The sequence below is a fragment of the Hippopotamus amphibius genome, chromosome 5 (assembly GCF_030028045.1).
Source record: "Hippopotamus amphibius kiboko isolate mHipAmp2 chromosome 5, mHipAmp2.hap2, whole genome shotgun sequence".
Classification (NCBI taxonomy): Eukaryota; Metazoa; Chordata; class Mammalia; order Artiodactyla; family Hippopotamidae; genus Hippopotamus; species Hippopotamus amphibius.
The window spans coordinates 50,628,705-50,645,094 of NC_080190.1; the positions used below are offsets into that span (position 1 = coordinate 50,628,705).

Sequence of the window (16,390 nt, forward strand, 5' to 3'; positions counted from 1 at the left end):
TACACCTTGGATTACATGCTTTATCTTTTTTACTCTAGTACTTTGATACAATATCATTCTGCACTACAAATGCTCATTTAATTCTCAGTGAGGGCTTGAATCAAATTTGTCTTATTAACTTCTATTTCCTGAGCCCTGGCATAGTGCCTGGTATGCTGTAGGTACTTACACAGATACCTGTTAAAAGATTTAAATGCAAGAGTATATGGAACCTTCTTTAATTAGAAGAGAATACAAATAAATTTTTACTAAAGGAAAAGAATCAGGTAGCTACACTTGAACTCCTTCTGAGTTGAAGCATGGCACACTATCACTCAAAAAGATTTCTTCATGAGAATCTTTTCCTTAACTAGGCTTCTGGATAGTGGGTGGACTGCTGGGAGGACAACTCCAACTGAAGAGAGAGACCAGATGCTGCCCTGCAGTGTACGTGCCTCCTGCCCTGTATTTGTCTACATGATCCTGATGTCAAGTGTGATGTACCTTATGAGTCTGAATGTCAACTAAAGAAGAACCTTCTGGTGGATGCTAACATTGCCATTATTCATCATGTTCTCTGGGTCACGAAATCCTTTGAGCATTGCATAAAAGCAATGAACCCACTTCTGAGAAAAATGCATAAACAAAAAATGTTGCACAGAATTTCAAGGAGTCTGTAATTCTTTAAACTTTCAATAAATGATTTCTGATCACAGGGTATGGCAACATTTATGTTGATAATAAGGTAAAACAAGTGGATATCTTGGGGTGAACAATACGTGGAGACACCTAAGTTTGCTTGTAATGGTAACCTACTTGGGCTGGGAAGAAATAAAACAGGAAGTCTTGATAGAGGAAAGAATGAGAGATGCTCTTCTTTAAAGAAACAAAAAGGAATGGTAAGGACTTCCCTGGTGGCACAGTGGTTAAGAATCTGCCTGCCAATGCAGGGGACACGGGTTTGAGCCCTGGTATGGGAAGATCCCACATGCTGTGGAGCAACTAAGCCCGTGTGCCATAACTACTGAGCCTGTGCTCTAGAGCCCACAAGCCACAACTACTGAAGCCCACGCCTAGAGCCCGTGCTCTGCAACAAGAGATGCCGCCACAATGAGAAGCCCGGGCACCGCAATGAAGGGTAGCCGCTGCTCATTGCAACTAGAGAAAGCCAGCACAACAGCAAAGACCCCAAGGCAGCCAAAAATAAGTAAATAAATAAATTTATTTAAAAAAAAAGGAATGATAAGCATTCCAGATAGAAGTCTTAAAAAGAGAGATAGAGAAAACAATATCCTTTTGTAAAAAGGGACTGAGGCAGAAAAACCAAAGCTAATCAGGAGTACCAACTAGACAAAGCAATCTGTAGTTACTGGCTTTGGCAATGAATTTTTTTGTTAAGATGCTAAAAAAAAATTTTTTTTAATAAATTTATTTATTTATTTATTTATTGGCTGTGTTGGGTCTTCATTGCTGCACGCAGGCTTTCTCTAATTGTGGTGAGCGGGGGGCTACTCTTTTGTTGTGTTGCGCAGGCTTGTTGCGGTGCACAGGCTCTAGGTGCGTGGCTCACAGTTGTGGCTCACAGACTCTAAAGCGCAGGCTCAATAGTTGTGGCGCACAGGCTTAGTTACTCCGTGGCATGTGGGATCTTCCTGGACCAGGGATGGAACCTGTGTCCCCTGCACTGGCAGGTGGACTCTTAACCACTGTGCCACCTAGGAAGCCCCTAATGCTAAAATTCTTAAGCAGATCTTGAAAAAGGAAGTTTACATGCAATTACTAAACTGCATTTGGAGTTAGGAGAAAAAGATACAGAATAAAGATAAACATGTTTGGATTAATCAAAAACCCCAGATATATCTTTATACAAATGAAAATGCTATGTTTCACTGATTTTAAGATGTACTTTTCTCACAGTTTAATATCTCTGAAATTGGGTTGCATCTTATAATCAATGGTGCAGTACAGCTGGCATTGTTTTCTCTTTCTTACTGGTACATAATAGTGTGTTTTACAATTGGTGGCCTATTAAGATTCCATAAAATACCTTAAATGTTTACTGTAAATGTAATGATACATAAAAATATCAGGTTAGATATTTTAATACTTACTCTGGCCCATAGTTTCTATACTCTTGTATATTACTTATATAGATGCACTAGGTTCTACCCAATTCTATCATTCTAGTGGGCTCTACAGAGTCTAACTATATGTCTCCCAAAGTCAACTCAGTGAAAACTAATCTCTGGTTACTCCTAAGAAGAAAGAATCAAACGCATTCCTCCCAAATAAATCTATAGCTGGATTACCTACTCCAGCTTATACTTCCCCAGTCCCTTTTGCCTTCCAAGAATTTAGGTTCTTAGCTCTTAATAACATGTCTTCTGTCTACCTGATTTTAAGTGAGTTGTCCGAAGTCACGTAACTACAAAACTGGTCAAGATATTAAATGACAACAATATAAATGGAGGTAAACACAATCTAAAAATTACCTGGCCCTAATGTCCCAGGAAATCTTTTAAAGAAAGAAATATTTTAACATTTCCATGACTTTCAAAGCATTATTAATGTTCAACCAAAGTAAAAAAATAAAACTACTCTATTAGATATGCAAAGATTAAAAATTAACTCCCTCTGTTGGTGAGGGTGGGGGTAAAAGAGACATGCTATACAATGCTGATGGAAGTGTAAACTGCTACAACTTCTTTGGATAGTAACAGGAAATAGCTGAAAAATATCCTTTGGCCCAGCAAATCTCTTTGTAGGCTTTTGCTTACAGGCACGTTCTCAGATGTGCACAAGAACACTGCAGAGTTGTTTGTAACAACAACAACTTAAATGCTCTTCAAACGGTTGTTAGATACAAAACAACCTTGTGACACAGCCACACAGCAGATCACTAACCGGCTGTTAAACCAAATGAGCCAGATACATGGAGCAAGAGAGAATAATCTCTAAAATATACAATTACTTCAACAAAACAAGTGTGCACTGTATACAACGATATGTGATTAAAACAGGCGGGGAGAGGAGAAGGGAGAGACATCAAACACACACGTTTGTATATTTGTAGACTATGGAAGAACATAAAAGTTCCAGAAAGCACAAATGTGTCTTTGTCCGGGGTGAGGAACATAAGACATTAGGGTTAAGTCAGCAAGGGAAGGAGACGTACTTTCTACTTTTGTAAAATATTAAATGATATTATCAAATATCAGTTACTAATAATGGAAAATATCTTTCATTTCTCTAAAATGATGAATAAATCAACATAAAAAGCCAGAGCTCTTTCAGCTTCATCTTAAAGAATCTGGTGAATGTTACCTTTCCACTCTTCTATTGTGTGTTCCCTTTCATCTAACTGCTTGTCAGGTATCTTTGGTGGTGGCTGAAAAACAAGGCAACAATAATTGAGTCAGTTTATTGGCAGTATATAAATTCTTTATAATTATTTGACACATTAGCTAGACAGAAGGCTTGGAAAAATATATCATTAGGCCAAGACTGATCAATGATCAACACTGATCTTGTGTAGAGAGAATAGTGACAGGAAAAAAGATGTTTAACCATCTTTTTCTTTTCTTCCCCTTTTTGAAATTGTCACATTTTATTTATATCATAGAATTGGGCCATGCTTTGCACACAACAATTTGTTTACAACTAAGTTAAGATGTTTTCCCAAAGTGCTCAACATTCTAGCTCAACATACAAGGTATCATGGCAAAAAAGGCAAGAAACAGTGGGCGGGAGCTTTATCTTGTGTAGGAGGTACTGGGATATGTTCATTCTCTTAAGGACATTTTTATGCCAGAAACAAAAACACCCTTATAATTTATTTATATTTTTATTTAAAATTAAAAAATATCCTCCAAACCTAACTTTAATTCTAACTTTAAGAGTGCAATATATTTTTCAAACATTAAGAAAAGAACTTACAGCTTCTGCTTCAGAAGGATCATACCACACATTGATATATGGGTGCTGGAGAGCTTCATCTACAGAAATCCTTTTAGATGCATCAATTACCAGCATTTTGGATAACAAATCCCTTGCCTGACTGGCTGTAAAAATAATGAGACGTTAATGTACAGGTATCTCATAAAAGCTTTAAAATTATCAATAAATTTCAGAAACTTAAAATTATCATTTATTAAAAAATGTTTTAAACAATAGATTTACTATAAAACTAGGTCATACATATAATTAGAAAATATAAAATTACAAAAAAATAACTAAAATAACTAAAACCTCACACTGCTCCATTACCCAGAGATAATGCTGAGTTATGTCCCATAAGAACAAGAATACACCCTCATAAACCCTTCTCCACAACCACCCACCTACCCACAATGGAGTTAAAGATATACATTGAAAAAAAGTACCTTTCAGTTTGTTGTGTTCTGAGTCAGCTGGGAAAAGTACATCAGGGAAGAGTTTCTCAAAGCTATATCCAGCATATTTAGGTCTGTTTTCAACGTAAGTCCTTACTGTTGGTTGCAGCTTCTTCATGAATTCAGGACATGGTGTTCCAAGCTGTTCAATAACTTTATTCCACTGATCAATATCTAATATCAAGTAGCTAAGAAAAATACTGTGTATCTAATGTTCAACATATTAGTCATATCCATATTAAAATAATAAGAAAATGGCAATTAAAAAATCCTAAGAAAGAATGTGGCAGTTATAAATTTATAGTCACCTTGCAAAAGGCAATGACTGTAGGTGGACAAAAAGGATCAATAAACAAGCTCTGTTAACTTTATTATGTGCATGTGTGTGTCTACTAATACTGATTTTGTCATAAAAATGGAAGCTTAAAACTCACAAATACTAAATACAAATAAGTGGCTCAAAGAAAAATGATAATTACTACTCATTGGGACTCTAAATGTAAACTGTACACAATTTTAGAATACAAAATTTGCCTTGTCTTCCAGCTTATCAGAAAATGTGAATGCATTTCCGAGAAGGTAAGAAATATTTACCATCTGTCCTGCTTTTTTTGAGTTTTCTACACTAACAGAAAATAACCAGTGGAATAAAAATGATGGCATTTCCCTTTTCCATTCTTTCTTTAGCTTATGTTAATAAAATATTTTAAAGCTCTGAAATTTAAGAAAACGACTCAGTATTGTGGTTAAAGTGTAAGGTTAGAATTTCCTGGTCTCTTTCCTCCTAGTCTTTAGCCTTTACAATTCAAGTCCTCCCCATGGACTAAGACCTAAAACTTTCCTACTGTAACCCAGTAAATATGGTTTTTCCCATTCCTCTTCTTAAAACAATTCTAAATGTCACTAGCTGATAAACACATAACAGATCACTGTTACCATAAACATTAGAAGTAGTTATATGAACAAAAATCATGAATCCAAATCTACTCTTTACCATATAAAACTATTACTGCTGAAATTTTAAGATGAAAAGATCAGTATGTTATGTTGAGTAATGAGACAACAACCAAAAGACATAGAACACACAGAACATTAACAGAAAAGGAGGTGGGGAGGACAAAACAAAAGGATGACCAGAAGCAACAGACAATTCCAAAATTCATATTATGTCCTAAGTACTTCCAGACTTACTCAAGTGTATAATTATTAGAAAAATTTAATGCAAGCCATGATTTTTGATTTAGGTTAAATAAATCAACTCAAGCCAGCAAGTAATGGTGGATAATTAACTTGAGCAGTTTTCAGAATTAACATATGAAACAACGAATAAGTGAGGGAAAGGAAAGTCTATGTCAAATAGCAGGTGGTATTTTGAAAAGAGTAATTTAACAATACTTTCTTATTAGGGAGAGACAAAATACATTATACCTGACCAAGCTGAAGTGCTGTCACACATTTTGACCTTTGGAAACTACATTTTAGGCCAAAGATAAGGATACGATCTGTACCTGGGAACAAAACACCACCTTTGATCATTTCTCCCATGATGCACCCAACTGACCAAATGTCAACTGAAAACAAAATGCAATGACATTAACATAAAAATTTTGGTTAAAATAAAAAAAAATATAAATATTAAAAAAAATCACGCACACCATGTATACTTCAAAATTATAGAAAGCAGTATAAAATAAAAATGAGTGACAGTGAAATGTGCTCTAACTACCAGCAGAGACTGTATGTCCTACTGCCAGATGCAGCCTACAAACATTTCAGCTTCATATCTCAACAATTTTTGAACTATAACAGCCACAAACTTTATGTCTGTTTAAAAAAACCCACATGTATGAATGTACACTATTTTCATTTTCATTAGAGAACATAAGGAAGATCATCACCTAACTAATTAAACTGCTGCAGCAGCTCAAGGATACAGTCCCTTCCTGGAAAGAGGATTTTGTGGCAAACCATTTCTCCCATAATGCACCCCACAGACCATAAATCCACTAAATGTTTGCAGCACAAAAGGAAAAGCAAAGCAAAAGGTCGTTAAAATCAAAGAAGCATAATATGACTGCATTATATAAAAATCGCAAAACATCACAAAAAGAAAAAAGTGACTTTAATTTTAGCTAATGGAATAATTTAAAACACAAAATAGTTTTCAAAAGGCTTTGATTCACAAAAGCAAATGTGAAGTGTGGCCTTTTAACTACATATCTAATTTAAAGTGAGAGCTATGCACAGAAATCACATAATTTAAAAAACCTACACATTTTGCCCCTGAAAATTTATTTATAAAATATGAAAAAGAACCAAACAGAAGTCCTATAAATAAGGCTGAAAATGTACACGAGGCAGCAAACTTTAAAAAATAAAATCTTGATACTATTTTGAGGTTCAACTGTGCATTATACTCTCTCTTTAAGTCAAATAAAAGAAAAAAGCATGAGCAGAAATCATCTGATATACTAAAATATTTAACAGAAATAATGTTTCTATGAATAATTACAGTTAAAAAGTCAATCTAAAGCTCTTCAGAAATTTTCAAGTTGGAGTTCATAAATTTGTTTTGAGAAGTGCTATGTTTACTCTGAATAGAAAGTCATTTATCTTCTTGGCAACACCATGCTGCATTTACTCTACTATCCCAAAAGGAACAAGTGCATAGGGAATGAACTTATAATCAATCAAGAAAACTTAGTAAAAGAAGTATATTTCATATGTTTTCCACCTAAAGTATTTTATACCCACAGAGAGAAACTGCTTTTGGCTTAAGAAGTTGGTTTTGGCTCAATACAGTTTGAAAACTCCCACAGATTTATTAGCTACAGTGTCTCCTAGTGGACTTATTGATCCTTGTCAACTTTCTTTTTTCTTTTATCTTTTTTGGCCACAAGGCATGTGGGATCTTAGTTCCCCAATCAGGATTGAACCCGTGCCCACTACAGTGGAAGTGAGGAGTCTTAACCACTGGACCACCAGGGAAGTCCCAGGACCCTTGTCAACTTTAAATGAGAGCTCTAAACGATGCTGAAAAAACTCTGCTAGACACAGAAATGGGCAATTTGAGGATCCCCACCTGTTTCATTAAAACTAACCACATATCCTGGCATTTTATATTTTGGGGTTTAAAAATCAGATAAGAAGAGTAGGTGCTTACAGTTTAATACAAGAGGGGAAGAATGAGCAATTTGAAAGGAAAGCTTTAGAAACTTGCACTTGTTTTTTAAGTTTGAAGGCCCCAATTCTTTAATAGCAAAAGAAGAAAAGGGCAGGAATAGATGTTAGAGATATACCCTTTACCAATGCAGGAGGACTTGGGAACTTAAAGTCTGTACTTTCTAACACACTCATAAAGAGAGTGTCAATTTATTAAAGAATTTTAGGAGCTAAACTAGGAACAAATTTCGGAAATTCTGTGGAACTAAAGTTTCTCTAAAATTTCACATTAAAATACATACAAATCTTTTTATATTTAGGGCATAATTCAACTATCAAGGATAAAAATTTAGAGGAAAGGTTAATATTCATAAATCACCTCAGAGAAAAATTTTTTCCAGGGTTTTCATTTTTTGGCAAAAATCTATTGCAATAATTTTTCCTTGCGGATTTTACAGAGAATAGCAAGCTTCAGTTAAATATCCAGCACACAACTTATATACATAATCTTAAGAAAAACATATTTTAAAACAGATTTCAAAAGCTGCAAGAATGGCAGTTTATTGTATGTCAATTATATCTCAATAAAACTCTTTTTAAAAGGAAAAAAAAAGGCGGCAAGAATGAGAGAAGATATTGTCTGGGTTAATGAAGACTTTCCTCAGAATATGAAAAGCCTGACATACATAAAACGAGCTTTACAGGGTCTAACAGGGTGAAAGGTATTACTAAAAGGCACAAGTTCTTCTGTTTAACCTTGCTGGCTAATGTAGTCATCATAATTAACATTACATTTGACTCAGTTTCCTGGCCCCCCCCCCCGACCCCCCCAATAAAGGCAATAAGGTGGATTTATATAATTCTTATCCAAGAAAGGAAAGCATGTCAATTCTTTACATGACAGTTTTTCTTGGTGCTAATTTCTGGTAGGGAGCTCCCAAGAGCACAATTATAGGACAGAGTGACACATTACACATTATCTGTGACAATCAATGGCTTTACAGCAAATACAATCTTCTTGCTGCTCACCTGAAGTAGCAATTCTCAAAAAAAAAAAAAAAGAGTCTAATATTAAATCTAACTCACTGGATTTTACAGGGTAAAGGCAATTTTAGGTAAAGAGTAAGACAGCAGAACAGCATGTTTAAGAACAAAAGAATAATAGTAAATGTTGAAAGTGCTTTTAATTAGTTCAGAAAAGAAAATTAAGCTAAAACCCTCAGTTCAATGTTATCTTTTATTAAAAAAAAAAAAAAATCCCCAAAATTGACTTGATAGTTTCCTGATTCAAAGTGAACTGCTGTTTCAGATTCTTTGCTAGAAAAAATATCTAGGTCCTATTCTAGGAAGCATTTTGGATTAAGTTACCACATTTAAAAAGTTACAGTTTAAGTCAATAAAATCCTGCATAGACTTATCTCCTAAATGACTGAGATTCAACAAAATTTCTTAAGTATAAATATATGTATATATATGCATAAATTTTTTTTAAATTCATGAACTACATGCCTGATAATTTTCTTCAACCTTAATTCTAATGCAGATATACATAACTGACGATACTCACACATAATAATGCCATTTCTTTAAGGCTGGACACAAGGGCTTTGATGAAACACTGATTTCTCTAAAAGGTAACCTTAATTATCCATCAGCTTTGCACAATGGCCTTATTGTAGCTCTTAAAGTTTGCACTAAGTGCTACTACTATTAACTTTACTGTCACGGGACTGGAAATGTGTAAAATATCATTAATGCAAACTAAGATTATTATTAAAGATAAACTATCGGTCCGCTATATAATTCCTTGAGCCCATGTTAGAGTGCTCATTTTCAAGCTGCAGGCAAGAAAATGGTATATATTCTGTCACAGGGGCCATGCCAACAAATTCTTCATCCAATGGTAGTGTTGATGGTTATGTCTTTGTATTTAAATAAATAGGGGCCCCACGTTTTTCCAGACATTTATGACAACATTTGTAGTTATGTTCAAACTCCTGATAAACATTTCAAACAGCAATATATTTAACTCTATGCACTTCAATTTAACTATTTACATAAGAAATCTGATAAAAGCAAATAAATCAGAATAGTATTTCAAGTAAATAGTGTTTGCTGACCGTTTTCTTTGTAGCCCATCCCTAGGATGACCTCAGGGGCTCTGTAGTAGCGAGTCACTACATAAGGTGTCATCATAAAACTTGTTCCTGCAGTCCTGGCCAGTCCAAAGTCAAGAATCTTCAAAGTGCAGTCTGATTTTACTACTATATTACTGGGCTTTAAGTCCTTCAAAAAAAAAAAAAAAAAAAAAATGACCGCTACGATATAAACAAATATTTTGCAGTCCACAAGTTATTAGATCACTTATAAAACAATTCATGGTAACTGTTCATTTTTCTCACTTTAACTGTTATCACTACACAGATTCATTATAATAGGCAAATTTGAGAAATTAGCTTGGCGTTTTTGATTTATGAATACATACTGTTATTAGAAGTTAGTAACGCTTTATTATGATTAGCTAGAAACTTTCAATCAAATGGTGTGAAAGCAATTTGGAAAGGCATCTCAAAGCTCACATAAGAACTATTACGGTAAAAGAAAGAAAGAATCATAAGTTAGCATTTACACTCATTTCTATACTAAATTACCAGCTTTTAAAACATCTCATTTTAAAGTCACAGTAAGCTTTATATAGATATTATACATCAACAATGGGCCATTCTATGTCAACCCAAGCATGTCATTTGACCTTTCAAACTGGCAGATGTTCAACTCTAAAGGACTGAAGTAGTCATTATCAGTCCTTCCATCACTGATTTCCCAACTGAAATTACAAAAATTTGTTCATAAAATTTTTGACGGCCCATAGCAGTAGGATACCATTGCCTTGGTGCCACTAATCCATAAAGTTTCTTGCTGTTGATGCTACTAAATAATGTCTTTGTGAAGAATTTCCCACTTGAACCCACCCTCAAGGAATTCTTTGCTATGATCATTAAAAGGCACCAGCATATACTTTGAGAAGATAAATAAAATTGATAAACCTCTAGCAAGACTCATCAAGAAAAAGAGGGAGAGGACTCAATCAATAAAACTAGAAAGGAAACAGGAGAAGTTACAACGGACACCAAAGAAATAAAAAGCACCATAAGAGACTACTACAAGCAACTACATACCAATAAAATGGACAAGCTGGATGGAATGGACAGATTCTTAGAAAGATATAACCTTCCAAGACTGAATCAGGAATAGAAAATATGAACAGACCAATCACAAGTAATAAAATTGAACTGTGATTAAAATCTTCCAACAAACAAAAGTCCAGGACCAGATGGCTCCACAGGTGAATTCTATCAAACATTTAGAGAGAGAGAAAGAGAAAAAAAAAAGCATTTAGAGAAGAGCTAACACCCATCCTTCTCAAATTCTTCCAAAATATTGCGGAGGAAGGAACACTCCCAAACTCATTCTATGAGGCCACCATCACCCTGATACCAAAACCAGACAAAGATACTACAAAAAAAGAAAACCACAGACCAATATCACTGATGAATTTAGATGCAAAAATCCTCAACAAAATACTAGCCAACAGAATCCAACAACACATTCAAAGGATCATACACCATGATCAAGTGGGGTTTATCCCTGGAAAGCAAGGATTCTTCAATATACACAAATCAATCAATGTGACACACCATATTAACAAACTGAAGGATAAAAACCACCTGATCATCTCAATAGATGCAGAAAAAGCTTTTGACAAATTCAACACCCATGTATGATAAAAACTCTCCAGAAGGTGGGCATAGAGGGAACCTACCTCAGCATAATAAAAGCCATATACGACAAACCCACAGCAAACATCATTCTCAATGGTGAAAAACTGAAAGCATTCCCCCTAAGATCAGGAACAAGACAAGGATGTCCACTCTCCCCACTACTATTCAACACAGCTTTGGAAGTCCTTCCCACAGCAATCAGAGAAGAAAGAGAAATAAAAGGAATCCAGATTGGAAAAGAAGAAGTAAAACTGTCACTCTTTGCAGATGACATGATACTATACATAGAAAATCCTACAGATGCCATCAGAAAACTACCTGAGCTAATCAATGAATCTGGTAAAGTTGCAGGACACAAAATTAACATACAGAAAGCTCTTGCATTCCTACACACTAACAATGAAAGATCAGAAAGAGAAATTAAGGAAACAATCCCATTCACCATTGCAACAAAAAGAATAAACTACTTACGGATAAACCTAACTAAGGAGGTAAAAGACCTGTACTCAGCAAACTATAAGACACTCATGAAAGACATCAAAGACGACACAAACAGATGGAGAGATATACCATGTTCTTGGATTGGAAGAATCAACATTGTGAAAATGTCTGCACTACCCAAAGCAATCTACAAATTCAATGCAATCCCTATCAAATTACCAATGGCATTTTTCACAGAACTAGAACAAAAAATCCTAAAATTTGTATGGAGACACAAAAGACCCTGAATAGCCAAAGCAATCCTGAGGGGAAAAAATGGAGCTGGAGGAATCAGACTCCCTGACTTCAGACTATACTACAAAGCTACAGTAATCAAGACAATATGGTACTGGCACAAAAACAGAAATATAGATCAATGGAACAAGATAGAAAGCCCAGAGATAAACTAATCTATGACAAAGGAGGGAAGCATATACAATGGAGAAGAGGCAGCCTCTTCAATAAGTGGTGCTGGGAAAACTGGACAGCTACATGTAAAAGAACGAAATTAGAACACTCCCTACCACCATACACAAAAATAAATTCCAAATGGATTAAAGGCCTAAATGTAAGGCCAGACACTATAAAACTCCTAGAGGACGACATAGGAAGAACACTCTTTGACATAAATCACAGCAAGATCTTTTTTGACCCACGTCCTAGAATAATGGAAGTAAAAACAAAACTAAATAAGTGGACCTAATGAAACTTAAAAGCTTCTGCACAAGAAAGGAAACTATAAGCAAGACGAAAAGAGAACCTTCAGAATGGGAGGAAATATTTGCAAATGAATCAACAGACAATGGATTAATCTCCAAAATAAACAGTTCATGCAGCTCCATCTCAAAAAAACAAACAACCAAATCAAGAAATGGGCAGAAGACCTAAATAGGCATTTCTCCAAAGAAGACATAGAGATGGCCAAGAGGCACACGAAAAGCTGCTCAATATCACTAAGTATTAGAGAAATGCAAATCAAACTACAATGAGGTATCACCTCACACCTGTCAGAATGGGCATCATCAGAAAATCTACAAAGAGTAAATGCTGGTGAGGGTGTAAAGAAAAGGGAACGCTCTTGCACTGTTGGTGGAAATGTAAACTGATATACTGATACAGTTACTATGGAAAACAGTATGGAGGTTCCTTGAAAAACTACAAACAGAGTTACCATATGACCCAGCAATCCCACTACTGGGCATATACCCAGAGAACACCATAACGCAAAAAGACACATGCACTCCAATGTTCATTGCAGCACTATTACAACAGCTAGGACATGGAAGCAACCTAAATGTCCATCAACAGATGAATGGATGAAGATGTGGTACATATATACAATGGATACTACTCAGCTGTAAAAAGGAACGAAACTGGGACATTTGTAGAGATATGGATGGACCTAGAGACTGTCATACAGAGTGAAATGAGTCAGAAAGAGAAAAACAAATATCGTATATTAACACATATATGCGGAATATAGAAAAATGGTTCAAAGCAAGGCAGAAACAGAGACAGATGCAGAGAACAAACATATGGACATCAAGTGGGGAAAGAGGTGGGGGGAGGGGATGAATTGGGAGATTGGGATTGCCATATATACATTACTAATAAGAAAAAAATATCAAATTGTACACTTTAAATATATGCAGTTTATTGTATGTCAATTGTATATCAATAAAAGTTCTTAAAAAAAAAAAAGGCACCAGCATAAACACTCATGGCTTCAAGATCAACCCATCTTGCCTGTTAGCTCCCATAAATTCTATTATGAACCAAGAGACCAAAGAAAGCAGGCGTATAATTCACATACACTAATACCAGTGACTAATAAAAGGGAAAAGAAAGCTGGCATGAAAGACACTTTTGTAACATCTATATCCAGAAAAGCATGTATGTTGTCTTCAGCATATTTTGACAGGCAATCATGGATGGGTTTAGAAGATATGTAATCTATAGGTTTTATCAAGTTAAAAATAGATATCAGCAGGCTTACTGAAACAGAAGATGAAATTTTTCATTATTGCTATCCTGTAAGTATGTTGCCACTACTTCCAAAATACAGTATCTCAGCAAAGTAACACTGCATGTTCAAAAATAAATATTACAAGCTTTGATACTATTTCAATGTGCATCGTGTTGGTTAATAATTAATGGCTCTTCCTACTACTGCATTCTAGTCTAGGAATAAGATTTCAACCTTAAACACTTTATTTTAGAAAAATTAAGAACAAAATACAATATTTTAAAAACAAACATCTTTGGTTAAGGAAAAGAAACTGTCAAAATAGAATATCATCTGAAATTCATCCTTGCATATCAATATGCAATACCTTTCTACAGATGTTTAAGTAGCACTGCTATCTATATCAAGAAAAATATCTGAATTTGCATGAACATGTGAAAGAAGTAGTGGACTAACTTAATATTCCACCCTCTTTCCCACATTTTTCCAGCCTGTGATTAATTCTAGTCAATGGGATGTGAGTGGGAATCAAGAATAGAAGGGCCAGTGCATAACATCCTTTTGCTCTTGCCCTGCTTTGGTCATTAGTCACATTCCAGATAGTGAGTTGCCGACCATCTATGTAAAGCAGAGTCCTCACCCAACGAGGACCTGTATTGGACCTATAGTGTTGGAGATAAGCCTTAGTTGTGTTAAGTCACTGAAAATTCAAGTGTTTACTTGTTAATAACCTAGCTGTGAAATTGTGATTTATAATAAAAATAAACTATTTGGTCATTGTTCTAATTACTGGCACAGAGCTCCTATAATTCTTGGGATCTCCTAAGTGATAAGAGCAATAAAGGTGAAAGGAGTGCTCTTTGTTATTCATAAGAAGTACCTTTCAACTACACTAGAGTTTACTTGAATGAGGGTACTTTTGGAAAGTCCCAAAGGATGAGGCTGGTTGCCAGGGAACCAACAAAGTAATAAGAGGGTTGGAACTTTCAGTCCCCCTCCCACCCACCCCCCGCCCCAAAACCTCCAGGGAGGGGAGAGGGGCTAAAGATTGAGTTCAATCCCCAATGGCCAAAGATTTAATCAATCACGCTTATGTAATGAAGATTCCATAAAAACCCAAAAGGACTAGTACAGAGAGCTTCTGGTAAACACATGAAGGTGCTTGGGAGAGTGGTGCACTCAGACAGGGCTAGGAAGCTCTGTACACCTTCCCACATACTTTGCCTTATGCATTTCTCCATTTGGCTGTTCCTGAGTTACGTCCTTTGTAATAAACCAGTAATTTAGTAAGTAAAATGTTTTCCTGAGTTCCGTTAGCCACTCTAGCAAATTAACTGAACCTGAGGAGGGGACTATGGGAACCTCCAAATTATACTCTGGAATTGTGATTGGCATTTGCAGTTTGCACAGTCTTGTTGGACTGAGCTCTTAACCTGATGCTATTTCCAGGTAGACAGTGTCTATCTGGAAGTGAGTAAAATGTAGGATACCCAGCTGGTGTCCAGAGAATCTGGGAATTGTTGGTGTAGGAAAAACTACCACACATCTGATGTGAGAACCATTATGGTAGTAGTCTGAGAGTAAAAGAGACACATAAAAGAATTTTTTCCTTTACAGTAGTCTATTTCAACTAACAATGAAATTGATGACAGGAGTATGGTGTTACTATTATAAACACAGGGTCAAAGCTTAGTAGTTGAGCAGCAGGCAGCAAGGAAACTAATATTAAAGGCTGGAAAGGTGATCCTGGTTATAGAGTAGCAAGACATTTCATGACACTGCCACCTACAATAACTTGGAAGGCACAGCACTTGCATAATGAACTTGAGCTTTAGAACAGGGGTTGGCAAGTTAATGCTTGCCTGTTTTTGTGAAGAAAGTTTTATCGGAACACAGTCACATTCATTATCTATTGTCTATGGCTGCTTTTGTGTTACTATGATAACGCTGAGAAGCTGTAACAGAGACTGTATCTTACCTGCAAAACTTAAGATATAGACTATCTGGTCTTGCCTTTACAGAAAAAGTTTGCTGACCCCTGCTCTAGAAGAAGAGATTGAAAAGCAAAACTTTAGCAATGGGTGTAGGTGGCTGTTGGCTGCAAATCAAAGAACTGGTCACTTTACATGAAGAAATAAAAGGGAACAGAGAATCTAGAATTTCAAGGCCTTGCCATTCTGGAAAAGCTAAATGCTACTAAACCTTCCAAAAAAAAAGAAAGAAAGAAAAAAAGAAAAAAAGAAAAAGAAAGAAAAAATGGCAGACTGCAAATATCTCCCCCTTCCAACCCAATATACCTCTTCACCTTATTGATAGGCTTCGACTAATTCTAGCCAATGGAATGTGAGGAAATGTGATGTTCACCAAATCTGAAGAGAAGTTTTAGATGTGCTTGATTGATTTAGCTTGGCTCTTGCCCTTCTTTCACCATGAGAAAAGGATGTGCCCAAGGGAGGCACTCCTTTAGCCTGGATGCTGAAACCTGAACATGGAACAGACCCTGAACCTGACCTCATGATCTGCAGCAGTGCCAGAGAGCCAACCTGCAAACCCCAGAGCAAGCAATAAATATTGTTTTAAGCCAGTGATATCTTGAATTTGTTTCTAATGCATCATTTTCACATAAAAAT

General features: G+C 35.6%; 1 protein-coding gene across 7 annotated transcripts in view; it reads right to left on the bottom strand.

Annotated features, from left to right (window-relative positions):
• The window catches only part of MAPK8 (mitogen-activated protein kinase 8), a 130,204-nt gene that overhangs the window by 9,308 nt on the left and 104,506 nt on the right, over window positions 1-16,390 (bottom strand). For 6 of the 7 annotated variants that reach the window (XR_009053713.1, XR_009053714.1, XM_057734941.1 and 3 more), the window contains 5 exons: window positions 9,653-9,818; window positions 5,870-5,941; window positions 4,362-4,544; window positions 3,916-4,040; window positions 3,304-3,367 (listed from right to left, as the gene is read on the bottom strand). Coding sequence is in view for 5 of the 7 variants with exons in the window: in XM_057734941.1 (XP_057590924.1) it covers window positions 3,304-3,367; window positions 3,916-4,040; window positions 4,362-4,544; window positions 5,870-5,941; window positions 9,653-9,818 (610 nt within the window). In the remaining 2 variants the exon portion in view is untranslated. Of the gene's footprint in view, window positions 1-3,303; window positions 3,368-3,915; window positions 4,041-4,361; window positions 4,545-5,869; window positions 5,942-6,304; window positions 6,377-9,652; window positions 9,819-16,390 lie in introns of all 7 variants that reach the window. The other variant, XM_057734938.1, reaches the window with a different exon arrangement.